The sequence below is a fragment of the Netta rufina genome (assembly GCF_964035555.1).
Source record: "Netta rufina genome assembly, chromosome: 2".
In the NCBI taxonomy this organism is placed as follows: Eukaryota; Metazoa; Chordata; class Aves; order Anseriformes; family Anatidae; genus Netta; species Netta rufina.
In genome coordinates this window covers 50,882,578-50,904,902 of record NC_140124.1, presented here as the reverse complement: position 1 = coordinate 50,904,902, position 22,325 = coordinate 50,882,578, and the positions used below count along the sequence as shown (strand labels likewise).

Here is a 22,325-nt window from a genome sequence, read left to right as displayed (position 1 = left end):
CAGTGTGGAGAGAATACGAAGGAAGCAACATTTTTCTGCTTTGTCTTGCTGCTCCAAAGGACTTTTCTTTTTTCATAGGTTTGGGTCTAATGGTTCTGGAGTTGATGAATGAAGGTGAGAAAATGGAGCAACATGACTGGAATGGAAAAACTCTGCAGCACGGAGAGATTGGTGCCGCTCTCCCCTCCTGCTGAGGCTCAGGGATGCGCGTTCCCCAGCCAGCAAGGTGCTGCTATGGCACAAAGCTAGGCATTGCTGGCTGGCACCTAGAGTGATCCACAATAGATCCCAGATTTACCTAAAATTTTAAGCAGTGCTACAGCAGAATAACGTGACACGTTTCAGCCAAGCCCTGCTCCTGCCTGCGCTGAAAGGCCCGTATGAAGACTTGGGAAGGTCCTGAGTGAACAGACCAAGGCTGCATTATCCCTAAAAGAAACCTGCCGCATCTGTTTGAAAACCTCCAGTATCCCTTGGATAACCAACCCTCGGATAAACAACCCTCGGATAACCAACCCTTGAGGCAGCGCACGTTTTTTCGGACCGCGTTCCGCTCCTCCTCGTTCCCTCCGGATTCTCTCCAGCCTGCGCCTTCCCCCACGTGCAGCGCCAGCAGCAGCGTGCAGGAGCACCAGCAGGGCCTCTCCCGCGCCACACGCAGCAGCACCCCCCCCTCTGACCACAAACACGCCCGGGACCACGGTGCAGGGGCAGCGCCTGGGAACCCAGCACCGGGATCGGGATCGGGATCGGGATCTGGATCGAGACCGGGTCCGGCGCGGGCGCGCCAAACCCGGCGTGGCGCGCCGGGGGGCGTGGCGCGGAGGGGGAGGAGGCGTGGCTTTGTGTGGCCCCGCCCCCCGGGCACGTTGCGGCGGGCGCCGCCGCAGCTGTCAGTGTCAGGCGGGCGGCGAACCGGGATCCCGGCCCGTCCGAGGGGGAATCCCCAGCCTCGCCCCCGCGGCCAATCCGCGGGCCGCATGCAAATCGCGGCGGCGGCCGGGCCAGTGGGGAGCGGGCGGGGCGTGGCGGCGGCGGCCGGTTGGCCGGCGGGGGCGGCGGCGGCGGCCAATGGGGCGGCGGAGCGGGCGGGGCGCGCCCCGGGGGCGGGGCTATGCAAATTTGGTTTGAAAAGAGGGCGGGAAATCCGAGTTTCGCGGGAGGCCCTTGGCGCGTAACCCGTCTCCCTTCCCTTCATTCATTGTCAGCAGCCGCCGCTTCCTGGAGCCATTTTCCAGCCGGCCCCACACAGCGGGAGCGGCCCCGCTCCATCCGCCGCATCTGCCCGCCCCGCCGCCTCCGTCCCCCCCCGGCGCCCCGCATCCTGCAGCCGGGGCCCCCCCGGCACCCGCGCCCCCCAGTATTTTGCGCGGGGCCCCGGCATCGAGGAGGAAAGCGGCCGGGAAGGCCGGGGGGGGAGGGACGGGGGGAGGAGGCGACGCGGCTGCGGGGACAGAGCCGGAGGGAAGGATGAGAAGGGGACTCCAGCCGCCGGCCCCGGCAGCGCAGCCGCCCGCACCGCCCTCGGACTGCAGAGTGGCCCCCGCCGGCTTCCCAGCCCGCTTTGCCGCCGGCACCTTCATCCAGATCCGCAGCACCGGCGCGGCGGCGGGGGCGCCCTGTGTTGTCTCCTCCTCCTCCTCCTCCGCCGCCGTCGCTGCCCAGGCTCCCGGTGCCTTTGCCCCGGCGGCGGATGGGGGCCAGCCCGCTGGCAGCTCGCTGTACTGCACCCCCCACGGACCCGCCGGCAGGACGGCGCTGCTGCAGCCCGCTCTCGGCGGAGGCGGAGGCCGCCCCCCGGTAATTTTCCCCCGGCCCCGCGGGAGGGTGAAGGGGACGGTGGGGATCGGCGCCAGGCAGGCCCTCTTCCTGCCCACGGCTCTCCCCGCCGCCGTCCGGGCCCGGGGCGGGGGGCAGGAAAGGCGGAGACGGCGCTTTGTTGCAATAAACTTTCCTGGCTCCTTCCTACCCCCCCCCCCACCCCGCTCCGGCCCGGGCCGCCGGGTCTTATTGCAAAAAAAAAAAAAAAAAGAAAAGAAAAAAAAAAAAGAGAAAAGAAAAGAACCGTGTCCCCCCCCCCACCCCCTCCAAGCCACGTCCCGCAGCCCCGGGCGCAGCGAGCGAGCAGCCGGCGGCGGGGGGGACCCCGCTGCCCGGGGCCGGAGCCCCCCTTTCCCCCGCCGGGGCCGGGCCGGGGGGCGGCGGGCGGGGGGCCCGGGGGGGGCCGGGCCGCGCCGTGCCCCGCCGGTGTCTCCGCTTCGCCCCCGGAGCCGCCGGTGACGTCTCGCACACGTGCGCCGAGGCCGCGGCTGTGACTGGGAGCCGGGCGGGCGGGGGGGGCCGAGCCGAGCCGAGCCGAGCCGAGCGGGGGGAGGGGGACGCCGCTTCCTCCTCCTGCCGCCGGCCTGGGACAGCCCGAGCCCCGGCCCCGGCCCCGGCCGCCCCCGGCCCGCCGCCGCCCGCCGCCGCCGCCGCCCTCGGAAATGCCCCTGCAGCAGGTCAGTGCCTCGCGGGGCGGCGGCGACCCCCGCAGCCCCCCCCGCGGCGCCCCCCCCCCCCCAGCCCGGTGCCGCCACCGCCCCCCACCCCTCTTTTTTCCCCGGGTCCCCCCCCCCCTCCCCCAGCCCCCGGTGCCCGCTGCCCCCCGCTCGGGGGCTTCCTTTGTCCTCGCCCTTTTCGGGGGCGCGCCTGGCCCTCGTGGGCTCCGCCAAGTTACGGGGGGGGAGGAGGGGGCGGCCAGGACCGGGGGCACCCCAAATCCCCCCGGCGGGTGCCTCCCGTCCCCTCCCCACGGTGCTCCCCGACCCCCCCACGGTGAACCCCCTGCCCCCCCCGTGCGCCCCCCCGGCCCCCCATTTACCCCCATTTCCCCCCCCACTCGCCGGGCTGTCACAGCGGGGTCCGTGCCTCGGATCCCGGCTCACCTGCCCGGCCCCGGGGAGGGGGCTGCCCGGCCCGGGGGTCCCGGCGGGCTCGGCCGGAGGGCTGCCATGCGGGCTGGTGCCCGCTAGGGCCGGGCCGAGGCGTTTTCCCTGGCGGAGGCGGCGCGGGGCGCTCACCTGTTGGCTCCCCCCCACCGCCCGGCCCCCGAGGGGGGTCCCGGTGCGCACCGCAGCCGGTGCCAGCGGTCCCCAAAACCCCCTTGGGGAGCTCGGAGCCGGCGCGGCTCGCTCGTCCCGCAGCCCACGGGGATGCCACGAGGCTCTTCTCGCCGAGGCTTTTTGCAGGTGTTGGCTGCCGAGGTCGGGAGGGGAGTTTGGGGGTGGTTGACAAGTCGCAGCCGGGGCGAGGATGAAGGGTCTAGGCTGGGCAGGGCGATCGGTGTCCCGCTGCTCGGTGTGTCGGGAGGGTGCGTGGTGTCAAACGGGCCGGTTCAGGCTGCTCTGTAAATATTTGTCCGTCCTGTGCAACAGCTTGATTCCTAGAAGGTGGCGTTAAGCCGGTACGAAGAGGAGCGCATGTAACGGGGTGATTCTGGGGGGGAGCGATTGGACAGGCTTTTCTGCGTCGTCGGGGGGGTGTTGGTGTTGGAGGGGACTTCTGACATTTCTCCTCAGTGGGTGCTACAAGACCGTAAGCACAAGCGTAGTGTATTATTAATTATTATCATTATTATTATTTTGTGTTATAGCATTCACCTCTTTAATGGAAAGAACTCCCTGCCGTGAAACCTAGGAAGGTTTCTGCCCCGCTTAAAGGTTTGGACACAAGAAGGTGATTTCAAGCTCTGCCTGCCAGAAGTCCCTGGCAGTCTGTGCTGCATATCCTCAGACCCCGTGTTTACTCAGGGGGGAGATGTGGGATGGGGGAGGAAGAGACTGGTCTGGCTGGCGGCATCCTTAGTGTGGGGCTGGCACCCTCCCAGGGCGATAAAGCAATCCCTAGCACACGCCAGGAAGCAGGCTGTGCATCCCTCCCCGCCCTGACAGCCGTGCTCACGTCAGTGCCCCTCTTGGAACCGCGCTGGTTTGCCGCACACCTGCCTGTCAGGAGGCAAGGCTGAAGCATCCCAGTGCTCTGCCTCTTCTGGCTGCTCTGCAAGGAATGGCCAAAGCGCTTTCGTCGTCTTGGCAGGACGACGACGCAGCCATTTAGCACTTCTCTGACTCCCATCCATTTTTCACCAAATCTTGCGAAAGATTGTCTGGGACCGGGAGGCGAGGGTATTTTCCTGGTAGTTCCTAGCTGATCCGATTTGAGAAACTGATAGCAAAGACTGGTGAGAGGAGTGAGAAACTGCTGGGTAATTGAGGCAGCGAGCCCTGGCAAGCAGCATCAATATAAATTTAGCGCTTGATTAGTTGAGTTACAAATAGTACACGGAGACCCCCAGCTGAAATTACGGCCCTGTTATGCAAAAGACTGAGAGGGTAAGTCAGAAATTTGGCCAGCACACCTGCGCTGGTTAGGGTTATGAAAATACTCTGTCTTTGCAGATGTAGCTACACTGGCAACCCACCCATCGCTTCCAAATATAAACTATGGTATAAGTGGAAAAGAGTTAGTATGGCAGTATGTAGTTTAGGCTGCTCAGGGAGCCATTTATACCAGCAAAAGAAAGTTTATTTTGCCAAAGTAAGCTGCTTCCCCACTGGGAATATGTTAGTTACTTTATCTACGCTTGTGTAAGTGTAACCGTGCTGGAAAAGCCTGGAAAGGTAGCCTAGCCCATAACAGCAGGCGTCTTCAGCCCAGGAGAGGTGAAAACTCAACACACTCCTCCGTCTCCCAAGCAGGCATCTCGATACTGTCCCAAACCTGCTCCTGGCTGCGTGTGTTGCTGCCTGTCGTGGCGGCTCCTGGCAGAGTGTCATTAACCAGGCTTCTGCACCCCAGCGAGCCTGGGCTGCCCGGCCCTTTGACATGAGAGACTTTTTCACGATTCCTGCGGAGTTAATGGAAATTGTTACTTGGCAGGACTGAGCTGCTGCCACAGCTTCACCAGCAGTGATGACAAACTAACCCTTGCAAAGTAAGCATCAGCTCATGCTCCTAAGGTCCTGGGGCAAGTCTGAGTCCCTGCCTGTGGAGACCAGGTGAGCCCAAGTGACAGGTCAGTGCTGCAGTTAGGGGCACGGGTCCTGCTCCCTTCCCTGCCAGGAGCTGATGCTGCTTCCCTTCTGCCAGCCCCAGGGCTCCTCCACCTTCCTGGGGCAGTTCAACTTGCCAGCCTGGTAGAAAAGCTAACCCCAACCAAAATACGTAAATAAAAGTTTTCTGCTGGGCAAGCAGGTTGAACCAGCTAATGGATGGTCTGGTAAGTGCCAGGGACCGTCACGGGAAGGAGATGGCTGGGAAGAGGGCACAGGGTGGAAGGAAAGGAAGCAGGGGAGCTGACACCACGCCACTTTGATGGCAGCAAATTTGTCAATCAACTCAGCTCATGATTGGATTTGTCAATCAAATCATGAAAGCGAGGCCTACGTAGGAGAAATTATTGTTTGGCGAGGTGGCCCGCAACATTCAGGCTGCTGTTGGCTTCCCGCTTTGTATGAGAAAGTCACTACCATTTGCAAATCACGGTATTTAAAAATGGAGCTACTCTAAGTGAAAGCTGCTCAAAATGTTTCTAATTCAAATAGTGGAGAATTTCTTACTGTCTTTGGGTTATAAAGATAAGCCTTTAAGAAGAGGGCCATTTTCTTAGCCATGAGAAAATGCTTAAATGGAGACACCACCCACATGTTAAGTCCTTTTTAAAAGGGGCTAAATCCTCTTAACAAGAATATCTTTAGAGAACTCCTGTGGCCTTTAGATGACATGAGCTCTGGAGAGGCTGGTTCGGCATACTTCAGAAGGGGGCGGGAGGATTTACATTTCCAAACTGAATACTTAGCACCTCTCTCCTTTTCTGGTGGTTTAGAAAGCACCTCTTCCTGCCTCCTTCTCAGCAAGTCACAGCTGGAATAGGAGAACAAGGGGGTAATACATAATCTAGATGTTGGGTATAGGAGCAGGCTAAATAGGACATAAATACTGAACAGCGACTTAAGGTATGGGAGAAAAACCTGGAAGTGGCATAAAGGAAGCGGGCAGTTAAATAATTAGTAGCTTATTTTTAGTTTGTGGGAATAAAAAGCTTTGTCTGTGAAGAAGCCATGGGTATTTTCAAATTCAGACCAATTTTCATATTTCTTTGCCTGTTAGTTTCTGTTAATGAATGCTAGCATGAGCCTGAGGCCTTTGGTTTTGGAATAAAATGTATGGGACTGTCTGGTTTAAACGCATCTTCTCCAGGGACAGAGAGCTTCTGAGCCCAAGGAGGTACCACATGGTCCTTTGGTACAAACGTGTGAGGAGAGCTCAAAGAGAGCTCAAATCCTGATTGCCCCAACTGTGCAACGAGTACCTAGCGGAAAGCAGGCACCCAAATAAATCTGCACAGGAATAGCTTGTAGCTTGTGCTTGCTGGTGGTGGATGTGCTCTCCTCATGCAGAGTCCGGCTATGTTGGTGTGGCTCTGTCTGCACCAGAACTGCTGAAGTACAGCAGGTTTATTTCCTTGCAATGATAAGAACTTCTGGCAGGTTTCCATGAGCAGCTGAGCCACTCAAAAGGCCTTACTGTTGCTGGAAAAATAGTCTCGCTTCTCCCATCACCACTGTAGCCTATCCTTGTCCTTCCCCTGGCCAGCCAGTACTTTTGCCCTCCCCTCTGCACTTGGGGAGCATCTTGATGTGCCTGTGGGTTGGTGGTCTCCTGCTTTAACATGGTTAAGTAGCTGCGTCTGATGAGCTTTAGTTCTGGCATGAGGTACGTACTGGGAATACGTGACCCGAGATGGGACAAATGATATGAGGGAAGGAGATGAGAGCTTTTTCTTTCAGTAGTGTTAGGGTGTTAAATCTGCTCACTGGACATCACTTTTCAGGAATTGGTCTTTCCTGTTCAAAGGATCTCTTCCTTGTGCCACCAGTCAGTTTGCCAAAGACTGGATATGGGTCACATTAGGGCCCACTGATTGAGCAATTAAAGGCATTTTCTTTTCCTTCATTTTATCCCAGGTACTTTGGTGCTGCTCTGTTAATTTTTACAGCGTGCTTGTTTGTATGTTAGCATTTAAAAAAAAAATCCTTAAACTTAGGAATTGCCGCATTTTGCAAGACCAGAGGTTCTCCTACTACTTCTCTGACTACAACAGTGGCAAATCTTTAAGACAAGAGCACGTGAATGCGCTGAACAGCCCTTCTGCTTTCTTCTATAGAGTGTCTTCTTAGTCAGAGGTTACAGTGGGTTTTATACTCATTGGTTCTAGCCTTATGTAGCAACAAGTTACATGATTCAGTTGTCTTATATGGAAAAGAAATAATTTTCATTGCTTTGGACATTTTTTCATTTTGAACTTGCTGCCTATAGCTTTAATGGATGATCCTAGATGTTGTGGTAGGGGAAAATGATTTCCCTGTGTGTATTTCTCTACGCAGCTTATGATAAAGCACTGTTTTCTGTCCACAGTCACCTTCGCCAAGCTGAAGAGTTCTAGACTGTTTAATCTCTCCTGAAGCGAAAGCCATACGTACTAAAATAGAGGTGTGCGTTTATAAAAGAATCACATGGCTGTGAAAACAAACGTGTCCATTAATTACAGGTTTCTACTTGTAATGTTTTTGTGGATTGGTGGCTTTGAAAGAAGTTTTTAAGACATGACAGAGTGACTTGCAGGCCTAGCAGGAGCTAGAGACCCTTTCAGAGTCAGGTTGTCTCACAAGGCCTTAACCTCTCCCTAGGGGAGGAAGGTGAGGTGTGGAGCAGAGGGGCCTCGCTGGGCCTGATGACTATGGTAACTGGCTCATTAGAAAGGTTGGAGAAAGGAAAATGAAGTAGCACCTTTCCTCTTTGTAGCCCCAGATTTGTGTTCTCAATAGGCCGGGGGGGTGGGGTGGAATTTGACCCTTCCCTCCTGTCCAGAGCACAAAGAGAGAAATGGGGTAAGAAATGAAGATGTGAGGTTCTTCTGGTAGCAGTAGACTTCAAATACAACACCTTTCAAACCTTCATATTTCACTTCTGAAAAAGTGTGTTGGGCTGATTGCTGGAAATCTGGTGGCAGGGTTGTTTTGCTGTGCTGGTTGGTTTGCCCATGTAAAGGAGTCTTCAGTTACTACGTAGAAATGGCCATCATCTGCTAGTCTGGATGCTGGCAGGACAGGACAAACTGAGTAATAAGTTAACGTAGTGGCCTCTGTGGATGATCTTAATTTACTGTCACAAACAGCCAGGTAGCCCTGAAGAGAAGGAGCAGTGCCGGCTTCCTTCTGCCCATCCATCTTGGTGCCAGCATGGAGGGGTGGTAGGGTGGCTTGGGCTTTAATTCTGTATGGGCTCCACCAGGGGTTTTGGGGAAGATGCCCTCTAAGGATGGATCATAGACCATGACTTTAGGTCAGATAGGCTTCTTGTGGTGTTGGTGGTAACTTAGGCCCAGCCCTGCCCAGAGTGAGGTTTCAAAAAAATGGAAAGCTCTTGTTAGCGTAACTAAATCTTTGGGTTTTTACAGTCTCTGCAAATAATCTCATTTACAGCTGGCAGCGCTGAGCATGTATATGTGGTGGCAACTATCATACTTACAAATGACTAAGTTTGACTTCAGGCTTTGTTTTGGCTGGCAGAGTTATTCACTTCCTGCATTATTTTTCAAGAGCAGAACTGTTTGCTCCCTTGGGGAGAAGAAACCCCCCTTCATTTGTTGGGGGCAGTGGTGTGTGATAGGGGGGAGACTGCCTGTGCTTCTAGGACTGGGCTGTCCCAGTGCACGAGGTGCTACTGATGAAGTATTTGGACTTGGTTTTAATTTCAGTTCTGTCTTCTGTTTGAAGGCAGACTTGGCAAAGTTGCCCAATTTATCACATCTTTAAAAGGGAACTATTTCACTTCTGTTTCCCTCAAGTAAGCTGGTCCAAAACCACACTTGGAAGTGCTATACCTGGCATGGATGTCTTCTGAAGTACTATGCTTTCTACTTGGATGCTGCTATTATTTGCTGGATCTCATGGCATGCATGGAGTTCTTAATGCCTTTTGGGTTCATCGTGAACTGTGGGAAATATTTCCGTTTGCAAGTCCCATAAAGAGAGAAGACAAGAGTTTGACTAGACGTTGATAAAGCATGTACTAAAAATGGCCTCTGCTATCTGGTAGGAGCATACTACTTCAGGCATTTTAGCCTTTCTTTTGTACAGTTATAAATACATGTCAATTGTGTTGGTAATTGTTTACAAACAGAACTCGATTAAGGTTAAATAGAATGTGTTTTGTGTCTTCTATCCTACTTATGAGCGTGAACAGTTTTTGATGTGACCTGTTGTAGTGTGTCTACTAAAGCAGTGGCTGTCACCACTGCACGTGTGTCCTGTGTCTTTCAACCTTGTGTGCTGAAGGTCTTTTGCTTGAACCAAACTGGGAAAGAAATCTGCAGCAATGAAGATCGCCTTTTTATAATCAGACGGGTATTTTTTTCTACTGTGCTGAGCTAGGTTGGTAATTGTGGCTTTTGTTTTTTTCCATGAGAATGTCAGTAACCTACCTTCAGAAATAAAACCCTGTTTCTTCGCTTTTTTAGGTAGGAGACTTAATTTGACCACTTGCATCTGCTTTCAATATTTTGTTCAACTTGTATATGTCTGCATCTAAGCTCAGAAGTATCCACTAGCTAAGAATGCATTTTCAGGTGCCCCACTTCAAAGGTCTAGGACCTGATTTTTAGGAAAATATTGGGTGTTTCCTGTGACATTCAGTTACATTACTGCAGTATATAGTATATCCTTGGTATCTCTGTGTATGAACAAGCTGCTAATTAACAGCAGAGGTTGCTATTATTTTCGCTTTCACATTTATAACTTTAAAATGGGATTTTATAGTCAGGTTATGTATAGATTGCAAGCCACTAATTATTTTGGAAAGGTCCGTGAAAACCCACAGAAAATACCTAAACAACTATTTTCAGTGAAAATAAATTGTATAGAGAAACTAGATAACGAGAGGTTTCTGCTTAGCCTTGGCTGCTTCAGCTTCAACATTTCTACTCCAAAGCTGTATGTGTGGTGGTTAATATAAGTAAAGATTCTAGAAGTAATTTTCATCAATGAACTCCTTGAAAGATTTTGTCCTCTTTGCAATGTCATTAATTTTTTGGAGTGGGGTGCTGGGATGGGTATGTGTGTGGTTTTTGGGGCGGGGGGTGTTGTTGTAGAGCTGTTGGTTCAAAGGTTCTTGCATATTGCATAACTTGCTGCTAGGAAAGGGGTGGAAGTAAACTCATTGGCAAACTTCCTTCCTTGTTAATTAAGGTGACATTAAAAGTCTCTGGTTTAGGACTCAATGGTGGCTGTCACCATGCAGTGCAAGAGTTGAATTCTTACATAACGTGTCAGTCTCATCGATGTACTCTATTAGTTCTTTCTTAATGTGACTTTCTTAATTTTAGTTCTAACAGTTAGTTACAAAATCTAAACTAAAATTGGAGTTAAGTAATGGATATCACCTTTTTTTTCTGCAAATCACTGAATCTATGCTGAAGGATTTTGTGATTTTTACACATCTTAAAGTGCAGATGTAACTTTTTCGTGAAATACTTCTCCGTAGAGCAACTGTACTGCTCTCTACAAATTTTAAAGCTTTCAAATTTGCCTTTCATGTGAAACTGGCAAGTAGGCTTGCCTATGTCCCTCCTTCCTGGACATTCATTTAAGGTATATAATCAGGGAAATTTCAGGTCTGGAAGTTAAGAAGTAACCTCTTGGCCTGGCATTTCTATTGGTATAGTATGCTTATTTTGACTGGAGGCTTTTGTCTTTTTGGGTGCTACCACAGTGTAAATAGATAAATACGTAAAAATGTAAAATGATGCCCAGGCAGAAAGGGTCTTGTCTTGTGCCTTATGTGGAATGGTGGTTCCCATGTATGAGGTTGTCTACTCTACAGTGGAAAATACATATTTTTGGGAGCAGGTCTTAAGCTTTTGCTGTGCTCTCTATTTCTGTGATGGAACCTGGGATTTATATTGTGTTTCTTTTAATGTCTGCTGGTTTTAAAGTCATTTTTCCTAATCAAAGACACTAGAAATGGAAAGATACGGAATTATAATGTCTTGAGTGATGCTAGTAACCTAATATTGCCTTCGGTACTTGTTTTGTTCTACTGCTAACTCTGGAATTAAATGACAATTACCATGCATATATGCTGGTTGTATTTTGACTTGCCAATGTAGTGTTTTAGGCAGTGTTGGTCCCACACATTGACAGTCAGTTTTTTGTCCCCATACAGTAAGCTAGTTCACACTTTGTCTAATGTCTTCACATAGTGGGAATTGATGTTGGTTACGGCTCTCACAGTAGGCTTTTGTTTAGCGATATCTGAAAGCTGTCTTGCTGGAACATGCCGCTTTTATCGAGACTTTTGCAATGAGGCCATTATCCTCACTTATGGGGAACATAGATATTCGCAGGCATTTTTATAATATTGCTTAGTAAGTGGCATTCTGCTAAAGAGCGACAATGCCCAAGTGATACAGAAATAATACCAGCGATGGCAGCCACGCAGCAGCAGGGTGTTATCTGCAATTGCACACTGGGGAAGGGTGGGAAGGGATCCTAGCTCAGGACAGAAGGAGGGTGGCGATCAGGCCTATCAGAAACACAAATAATCCTGGGTGTCAGTTCAGCAGAATAAAGTTTTGCTTTTCATAGTAAGGCTTTTATCAAACAGCTGCAAGTAACCCAGACACAAATTGCTGTATAATAGTTCTGCACATTGTTCTCTTCTCGGATACGCAGTATCTATAGCCTAAAAACGTCTCTTACGAGTCATGTAAAACTGCAAGTCAGATGAGAGGAAGCTGAAACTTCACAACTCTGTAGTACTCTTTTTAAGAACAAACCTCTTGAAACAGTAGAAAAGACAGCTTGCTACTCAAGGCAAGGGCAGGGAGGGCTTTAAAATTATAATAGCATTTTCACTGGCTGCTTTGTCTAACCAGTGGGTGTTTCAGTGGTGCTAGGATTCATTTTTTTTTTTTTTTCATAGGAATTGAGGGTTAGAAAAAGTTCATTTTGTAAAAAGCAGTGTCCTGGAAGCATAAGCAAGTTGCTCTTTTTCTTCCTCTGGTTCTTAATCATAAGAGCCGCCTAGATGATTTTTCCCACCTCAAATTAGCAGTTTATTTATAACATGCTAATGTTCTACATGCCCGTCAGTATCACTGTTCTGTCGTGCTGAGCTGAGAATTGTTCTCTTGAAAACTGACACCACGAAGATGACATAAATGAACATGGGGAATTGCGAATGATGTTCATAGAAAAAAATCAGGTGGGTTTTGGTATGACTTTGGTTCATGCTTTGTATAAAATTGTTTCAATTTCATTTCTGATTTCAGTTTCTAGTCACATTTTTCTTGCTTGTCTTTTTATTTGTTAATTAAAAAAAAAAAAGCAGACCATTGCATTTTGGCATCCTCACTGTCCTTTTATTCCTGTTGGCAGCTTTCTCTGCGGTCATCTTCTGCACTTTGCAACCAGTTCCCTCTGAGATTGCAGACAAGAGGGTGAGAAGCTTCAGCAGGTATCTTACCCCTTCTCAGGGCCCTCACAACCACCATTTTGCAACCATGAGCCTGCAAGACCTCTGTAGGAAGCATCTTTCAGATCAAGGGGTTAGTACTGTCCCTCCAATGGTCCTCCCTTTTTGCTGCTTTACATTACGATGAGGGGAGCATTCAAAACACAGACCATGCAAAATAAGTTGTCTTGTGCATGGAGAAGGAAAAGAAGAAGTAAAAACATGTTCCGTAAGTTGCCACTCTTGGAGCCATGTGCTTCAGAGGTGTGTGCAGGAAATATGGTAAAGAAAGGTGCAAGATCATTTGGAGACCTCCAATATTGTCTGCTTGAGATCTGTTCTCTAAAGGAAGCTTTTCATGTTGTCGCATGCCTTGGGGCACTGAAGTCCTTACCTTTTATTATCTTAGTTACATCATGCTTTAGCTGAGTATGTGGGAAGTAAATGCAACAGTAGTGAACAGGTTGCATGCAGTTGTCTAGATGTTAAGCTCAGGTACAGCTTTCTGTAGACAGAAATGTTAATATTTATAAAGTTTGTTTTTTTTTCCTAGGCAGAAACCCACTGTGCTGTGAAGGGGAATGTGTGAATAGGGATTCCAGAGACTGACATATTTAAAAAAGAGAGAGAGAGAGAAGAAAAGAAAAGCAAGCTTGTAGGCAGGCAAATTCCCCTTATTCAGAGAAAGCCATATGTTCAGGATACTATCCTGAGTGTGATTTACTTGCTTCTGAATTAGGAAAGAGGGTTGCTAGGAAAAGTAAGATGCATTCAATTCTTTCATCTTCTTAAAGAATTTTATAGGGACAATTACCATCTCCTTCCTTTCCCCCTCTTTCCCAGTCCTGGAGAATAATCAATTTAGCAATAAGTCAGAGCAAGCAAAATGTGATTGTTCTCATCTGCAATGCAGAGACTAAGACACACTCTTTCTTTAAGGCCCAAATCAGGTATTTTTGCCTCAAAGTGAATTGGGAATTACTGAATCATTCAGTGTATAGTAAGAAGGGATTAAAATTTCAGCCTCCCCCCCCCCTTTCAGATTTGTCCAGTTTTTGTTTTCTTGACTACCCTTTAGCTCTTTTGATGGCCTCAGTGACATTTTGAACACATGTTCCTAATTCTTCTGGGGGGGAAGCAGCACCAATTGTACCAGGCAAGCATTATATCTGTTGATAACACTTCATTTGAAGTGGAGAAATGTGGCTTTCCCAGCCATTTGAAGAGTTCGGTTGACTGAGCATGTGAAAAGCAGCCCCCAAATTCTGCTGAACTGGTAGTTGAGAAGGAAGGAATCTCCTTCAGACCTTGCAGGGAGAAAACTCCAGGCATCTGTGAGATGTTATAGTATATCTAGCTAAAAATATCAGATAGTTGAGCTTGGTTATTGAACTGTTCAATAGTGGTGCCTTGTTGAAATGGTAGACGTGAACGGATCTTGAATTGCTTCAAACTTCTTGAACTTCTCATAAAAGTACAATACCACAGGAATTTTGACATAAAGATCCAAACGAATGTTCTTGCCCACCAGTGTATCCCAGGCTTTCCCACTTGTGTCTTGCAATTGTGGCATGCTTAGAAGATCAGGCACAACCTGAATGCCAGCATCTGGGAGGCTTGTTTTCCTCTTGAAGAGCTCCTGTGAGATACATTGTCCAGATTCAGCCCCAAACTCGTTGAATGATGCAAAAATAGTATGCAAATGTATCTTTTTTTTTTTTTTTTCCCTGCAAAGTAGCACTAAACACCTGCAAGTATTTCACCTCTCCCTGAATGTCGGAGATGCTGTTTTCTGTCTTTATGTCTTACGTTTGAGTGCCTTCCATGGTTGCATGGGCTTGCAGGGCATGAGCCCCAGCACAGAACAAATGCAATATTCTTCTGAGTTAGAATCTGGAATTAAGAGTGAATGAATGAAAAGTGAAGCTCCATGGTCTGCTCTTCTCTGAGTAAAAAAAAGTGGAGTGTAACTTAGTCAATGTATTAGCCTGAGCTGAAGGAGTAGTGCAGGTCAGGACTCACGCAGCAGCACTTTTTTTGGGGGACATCTTTGTGCAGGTGTCACTAGGTCTCTCTGTTCATGCATGTGCACACCATGCATGACTGGATTCTTTTTGATAGTAATATCAATCAGGGCCATGAGTAGTCACTTCCTTCTTCTTGTGCATAGAGTGGAGAAACTTCAGCCTCCACTTAGTTTGCTCTTGCTGTCAGAGGCAGAGTTGAAACTGAATTTCTTAGATCTACGTTGACTACCATCACGTGGTTGTGGTATCCTGATCTGATTTTTTTCTCTTCAGAAAAATGGCCCAACAGCAGCATGCTTCAACGTCCATTTTGTAATGAGCAGATCCATTGACAAAGATAAACTTAGGTGCTTCTCTTCTCCAGAGGGACCTGCATATCATGCAGATGCTTGGAGTTTGTGGAGTTTGCATCTTCTCAAGACTCACTTGCTGAGAGCCTCTGAGGGGACAAATTGGAGTCCTTCTAGTCCCTGCTGGGGATCCTGAGGTGCTAGTATTGCTTCTTCTGTTCAGTTAGCTGTTTGTAGCTCCCCTGGCAGGATGAATTCATGTCAGTCTTTTCACTAAGCATTTTCATTCAGACTAGCAATTTCAACAAAGTGATTGATACATAGATACAGATATTTATTGATTTATTGATTATATATATGTGGGTGTGTTTGTATAATTATATATCAATATATATATTGAGATGCATATATCTCAATAAGTAGATCTATATTTATACATTTTAAAGCTTAATATTAAGATCCTTTTCCTTTAGGCAGTTATGTCAGCAAGGTTGTCCTGGTAAGAACCTTTCGCAGTTTCAGTGTGGAATCCTTTTTTTCTCTTTTTCTTTTTCTTTCTTTTTTTTTTTTTTTTTTAACCTTTAAGACCTAACGTGGCGGTTTGAACGTGAACCAGTATGCATTTCCAGAGCTGTGATATGGCTGAACCACAGTGGAAATCTGGAACCTTAACGACACTGCTTATAGGAAGTTCGACTCCCTGCATTTAACCACAAATGTGGTCAATCTTAGGAGAGGCAATAAGAGAGAGGAAGAAAGGTGGTAGCGTTTGATTAGCCTTATTCTCCTTGTTTTCTGTAGTATATTTGACAGATGAAACTCTGTCTATGAGAACAGAGTAATATTATTGACAAATGTTTCCCATTTCTTCGTTGTTACACTTTGAAAGTAGTGTAGAAATAGCAAGCCTTGTTTTCAGCATACTAAATTCAATAGTTGGGCGATATGATTAAACACTTGTGCTGCTTGGTAAACTATTCAGTGTTACTGAACAAAATAACATACAGGCAAGCATTAATTACCATATTGAGATCCTTCTGGTGATCTAGTTTCATGCTGGGACTGAGACACAAAGTCACCCAGTCGGGACAGGGATCTGCAGTACGTGGGTGGGTGTCAAAGGTCTTCACGTTGTTCCTCACCATCTCACCCCAGACCAACATATTAGTTCCATTCAGTTCAGCAGCAGGGACATGGCCGTTTGTCTTGGAAACTAAAATATCCTTCTGCTTCCTATCTCCATGTTCTAAGAAGTGAAATATAATCCTCTCATAGTCCGGGTAAGTGTAATTGCTTGCTGGGGTAAGAAGGGAAAGATGAAATGAGAATGGGACCAGTGCCACTGGGAGCCCGTCCGTGATGGAAAGGGTTTCCTGGATTTGGGAGTGCTAATCAATGCTCACCTAAACATGATCTGGCCGTGTGCCAGGCGGCTGAGAAGGCCAACGGCATCCTGGCTTGGATCAGGAATAGTGTAGCCAGCAGGACCAGGGAGGTGATCGTTCCCCTGTACTCTGCTCTGGTGAGGCCGCACCTCAAGTACTGTCTTCACTTTTGGGCCCCTCACTACAAGAAGGACATCGAGGCCCTGGAGCATTTCCCGAGAAGGGCTGCAAAGCTGGTGAAGGGCCTGGAGCACAAGTCCTGTGAGGAGTGGCTGAGGGAGCTGGGGGTGTTTAGTCTGGAGAAGAGGATGCTCAGCGGAGACCTCATTGCTGTCTACAACTACCTGAAAAGAAGGTGTGGGGAGCTGGGGGTCGGCCTCTTCTCACAGGTAACTAGTGATAGGACTAGAGAGAATGGCCTCAGGTTGTGCCAGGGGAGGTTCAGGTTGGAAATGAGGAGACATTTCTTCTCAGAAAGAGCAGTCAGGCATTGCAACGGGTTGCCCAGGGAAGTTGTGGAGTCACCGTCCCTGGGGGTGTTCAAGGAAAGTTTGGATGTAGTGCATAGGGGCATGGTTTAGTGGGTGACATTGGTAGTAGGGCGGTGGTTGGACCAGATGGACTTGAAGGCCTCTTCCAACCTTAATGATTCTGTGATTTTATGAAGAGATAATCCAGGGACGCAGTTTCACACCATAAGGTAAAGCACACAGCCGTCACCAAAGGGGTCATCCTGCCCTCCCTCTCTGCTGGGGGGTTCCCACCACCTCCCTGCCAGATGAGGGACCTGCTCCAGCTGAAAGCTAACCCAGGATGAGCCCTTGGTTTTCAGCCCACCGAGCTCCCCAGGTGGGCTGGCTGGGGAGCTGGTGCCCAGCTGCACCCTCAGTTGCGAGTGCTGGGACGTGTCTGAGCTCAGTGCTCCCGTGGTGCCATGTGCCATGCCTCACTGGCTGCAGCAGACCAAGAGCTCTGCCTCATGTGTGACCCTAGCACCTCCTAGAAGCATGTGGAGTTGTGTGTAATGACAATCCAACAGATGATTCTCCAAAAAAATAGGCACAAAATTATTTGTGCTCAGGAACCTAAGCAGTAAGGGCACGTGCAGCTGTCGGTGCCTTGCCAGCAATGCCCAAGGACTGAAGCTGTCTCACACACATTCCCCATCTCCACTTTTCAGCTTTTACAGGTTTGGGAGCAGGTTAGGAGCTTGTGAGCACACGGAGAAAACGTTGCTCACAATCTTCTCGATTCACAGAGGAAACCAGTAGCTGCTTAAAATGAGAATCTGTTTCCTTAGCCGTGTGTTCGTGCTGCGTCTTGTACGCTCGGCTTCCAGTCCTTGACTGAGGCTCCCAGGCTACATTTAATTTAATTACAGTCTGATGGCTGGCATTGAAATAGGTGAAGATATAAATGTAACTAGTGCCTAGAAGTTATGTACGTAGGGTGAGCTTATAATACTGGAGACCTTTTCTGGCATCATTGCTCTCAGGAAGTACCTTCTGATGAAGGACTGGCTGTGCTGCCTTGACAGGTACAGTCTCCCCAAGCAGGGCTTTAAGTGACTGATTTTTAACAGAGGAAAGAAAAGGCATTGTGGTCTTGCATGGGAGGTTACAGAATCTGTGGAGATATCAATTAGGATGGTTTTTACTGCCCATAGCCCCAGCTGCAGCTGAGGGGCTTATCTCGCATGGATTGTAAACGTGGGAAGGCTCCAAGAGCTTCTGGTCAGATTAGTTGTAACAAATGCCAGTCATATGGAAAGTTTGTCAAGAAAGGTTGAGTTTTGTGGCTGCCCTCATGGCAAAGTCCCTCCTCTTCCCTCAAGTGGAGAGATGGAGCCGGTCTGCACCCATGACCTGGTTTATTGCAAGCCACTGCAGAGTTCAGCTCTTATAACCAACATGCGCTGCAGAATTTCACCTTCAGCTTAGCAGTAAAAGGAGATGTATCTTTGTGGTTGTAAGGAAATCAACTTACAACTAGTGGTTCAAAGTCAACTAGCGTGGAGTTAACAAACTAACCAACTCTAAAGACAGCCGGAAACAATAGGGCTGCACAATAGGAGTTATCCCTTTAATCTGTAGCCTAACTTCAAACTATTTTGTTATTGATTACCTCAGCAAAAAAATTCAGATATGTTTATCTCAGAATCCTTCTGCACATTGCCCACAGCCAAGAGCCTCAGCTCTCTCCAGAGCAGCTGCCAAAATTTCCATCTTTCTCCCGGTACTTTCTTTAGCGCCATTGTGTATTTAAACATTTGCGGGATAGTAAGATTGCTACATAGCTTTCACATTTTATTTATTTTGGAATTCGTTTTTTTTTTTTACACAAGGAACACTGTAACTCTGCCATATTTACTTTTTATATTCAATTCAATAAAATATATTTACCTCAAGTGGACACAAAATTTCCAGTTTGCTGTGGAAAGCATGGGGCTGTGCTGCAGAACTTGTTCCAAGTGAGCACAGAGAATGTGAGGGCTTGCCAGTGCGAAGTGTAGGAGGGAAGTCATGAGTAAGAAGACTCTTACTGCTATTGTCAACAGGCACTCGTTGAACGGGTAGAAGTTATGGATGTCAGGGCAAGACGGTAGTGTTTTTTTTTTCTTTTTTTTTTTTTTTCTGTTATTGTTTTATGCTTCTCCGACAGACTGATGGCTGGCAAGGCAGGATTCTGCCAAGACTGTCTTGAAAGTTCTTTTCTTTAACCTTAAATAGGAATTTGAAACCCCAGGTAGCGAAATGTCAAGTTTTCTCGAGTAATCTTAGTTTTATAGTTTGATATCGTTTGGAATTATGTTTGGGATAATAATTAGTGTTGGAAATGAGGTGTGTTTGTTTGCTTGTTTGTTTTGAGAATCTACCAAACTCCAGGCTTTTTAATAACCTAGGAAGCCTGCAGAAGCCTATGGGGTCTCCCAATGGCTGTCCAGAGTTGTCTTACCCCCTCTTCCTGCTGCTAAGAGAATAAGGCTGTCCATCTCCCTCTCCACATACTGTTGAGAAAAGCTATCATATACAGTCTATTTTTGATCCTATTCCTTTCTATAATTATATGGAACTTTTATAAATCTGTCTGGTTGGAAAGAGCCTGTATACTTTGGGAGGGCTCATTTGATCTAAATTTAAGGATGTCTCATGTCCAGTTGTGAAACTTGCTATTTTAGTTTGTCCTACCTACAGCTTTTACTAAAACAAGAGGAGAAAGATGAAATAAAGAAGAGAGACTGAAAAGTGTATGTGTGAGAAGGGAATGATGACTCATAAATGAAACTGCATTTGAAAATGAAAAGGATCAAGGTGTACTGATCATAAGAAAAAAAGTTCTTTTTTTTTTTTTTTTTTTTTTTTTCCTCCTGTGAAGAAGGCACAATTAAATCATGTGGTCATTTATCTTCTGAATACATTAAGGTACATTTGTGGAACAACCTACAAGCCTGAATTGAACAGATAATTTTGAAGAAGGAAATCTATTTAAAGAAAGGAATTTTAGTGCAGTCTTTAATAGGTGATATTTATGTGCTAGATTCCACTGGAAGACTTCTGCAGGCTTCTGGAAAATCCCATTTAGCTGTCCATTGCCTATGGATGGTTCTAATAACTGCATGGTTATACAGCAAAGCAGGTAGTAGGAAGGGAAAGAAGATGAAGGCAGCAGTGCAAGAAGCCAAATGGGCTTTCTCTGAACTTTAGGCTGCAATGAATAGAAACTAAAGCTTATGAATAGATACCTGAGTTTCTGCTTTTTTCCTAAGCGTTGTCTCTTTCACCTCTCTGCTCGTGTTCTGCTCTTTCAGATTTGTTCTGGCATCCCTAAAACCTGGGGATACCCAACAGTCTTGAATTAAGCCTTTCTGTAGGGTTTAAGTAGCATGCAATTAGAAGACTGGAGTTCTTCTGTACACAGAACTGCAAAAAGTGCTTGTTCTGTTTCTTAAAATGTTTACCAGAAATTCTCAACAGCCAGTTCTTTCCAGCTCACCCTTCTTATTTTCCTAATATTCTTCATCACCAACTGAAAGTTGAAAGATAATGAAGACATAGATATCTGACATTTAAATGAGATTGATAAGAAGGATGTTTGATTTTTATGAATCATTTTGGTTTAAAAAAATATAACACTGCCAGTATGGCATTGGCTTAAAAAATGGCTACACATCGGAGGAGGAAAAGGGTCCTTTTGGTTGATTCCAGTGAGTATTCGCACTAATCTCAATGCTGTGGTAGGCTTTCATCTTTGTCCCAAAAGTAAACAAAAAACTGTTACTGATAGTAATTACTTGTAGAATAGTAAATGATAATGGGACTCTTACAACTTGCTCTGTAGGCTCATTCAAACACACTGTGTCTTTAGTACAGCCAAAGGCAAAGTTGTATGCCAGAGAACAGGGAATGCAAGCTATGCTTTATGAAAGAGGGCCTGTATCCTGGAAAGCAGCACTTCTGAGGAGTCAGGAGTTGACAAGCAACTGCACAAGCTTCCAGTGCAGTGCTGAGGGATGGTGGCTCTGAGGCTTGCATCCTGGGATGCGCAAGAAAAGGCACATAAAAAGGGGTGTTTTTGCCTCTGCGAACGGTGGAGCTGGTACTAGAATAACATACACAATTCAGTGCTACTGTTCTTAAAGGAAAATGTTGAAAATAGAAGATGATGTTAAATATTAAATAGTGCAGCAAAAATTATTTGAGTTCTGAAAGAAATGCTTTACTGTGCAACTTGAGCAGTACTTTGCTTATTAAATATTAAGTGATAACTTGACTGATACACAGGATATGGAATTGTGAGGAGTGGTTGATACAGGTGATGATTGTGCTGCTTTTCAGAAGGACCTTGACAGGCCGAGAAAGGGGCTGACAGGAACCTGAGAAGTTCAGCGAAGGGATGTACAAAGTCCAGTCCCTGGGGAGGAATAACCCCATCTACCAGGAGCTGCTGAAAAAAAGCTTTGCAGAAAAAGCCCTGAGGGTCTTGGTGGATACCAGGTTCACCAAGAGCCAGAGATGAGCCCTCACAACAAAGAAAACCAACAGCCTCCCAGGCTGAACTAGGTGTTGTATCGCTAGTGAGGGAGAAGTTCCTTCCCTTCTGCACAGCCCTGGTGAGACACACCTGGTGTGCTGGGTCCAGTTCTGGACTTACCAGTACAGGAGAGACGTGGACACACTGGGGTGAGTCCAACGAAGGACTACAAAAGTGATTAGGGCTCTGAAGCATCTGACACACGAGGAGAGCTGGGACTGTTCATCTCCATCCTTGGAGATACTCAAAACCCAACTGGGCACAGCCCAGAGCAACCTGCTGTAGCTGCCCCGGCTTTGAGCAGTGGAGGTAAACTAGGTGGACTCCACAGGTCCCTTCCTGCCTCAGCTCTTCTGTCAGATGGCTCTAGTGTAAAAAGTTTTTTTTTTTTTTTTAAAAAGAATTATTGAATTTGAGCACATCGAGAACTTACTGCTGGAAACTGAAACAGTACAAAACTGAAGTGGAAATTGAACTTTTTTTAAATGAGGGGAAAATAATCATGAGTTGAAACTGTCAAGCTGTGACAGAATGAATGTCTTGCTAAGAGTTACACTCTATAATTTCATATTAAATAGACTTGAGGTCAGCAAGTGCATCTATCCACTCTTCGGTGAGAGCAACTGTGTGCATGGTCCTTCCTGACAGGTGCTTGTTCGTTTAGCTTTCTCCTAGCACAAATTCTGACATTGCCTGGTAATCTCTTCCTGTCCTTGGTTAGAAGGTAGTTTAATGTTACTAACTGCATAGCAACTAGGGGAAATCTAGTGGTCTGTGGTACGTAGGAAGTCGTGTTAGAAAGTCAGATTATTTTATTTGATCAAAAGCTGTGTAAGAGATAAAATGCCTTTTTTTTTTTTTTTTTTTTAAGTTCAGACTTAAAGGGAGTAATTTTTTTTTTCTGGAGAAGTCATCTCAAGGTGTTTACCTTAGGAAATACACAGCAAAGAAGACAAAATGGAGTGGAATGATCATGACTGGTTCAATTTTTTATATGTCCTTGCTTGACTCAACTCTACGACCTGATATATTCTCCTTCAC

General features: G+C 47.4%; 1 protein-coding gene across 1 annotated transcript in view; it reads left to right on the top strand.

Annotated features, from left to right (window-relative positions):
• Nucleotides 1-2,380: 2,380 nt before the first annotated feature.
• Nucleotides 2,381-22,325, top strand: part of E2F3 (E2F transcription factor 3) — a 43,021-nt gene continuing 23,076 nt past the window's right edge. Inside the window, exon 1 of the mRNA XM_084283259.1 lies at nt 2,381-2,498. Coding sequence (XP_084139385.1) covers nt 2,484-2,498 — 15 coding nt within the window. The 5' untranslated portion in view covers nt 2,381-2,483. The remainder of the gene's footprint in view (nt 2,499-22,325) is intronic.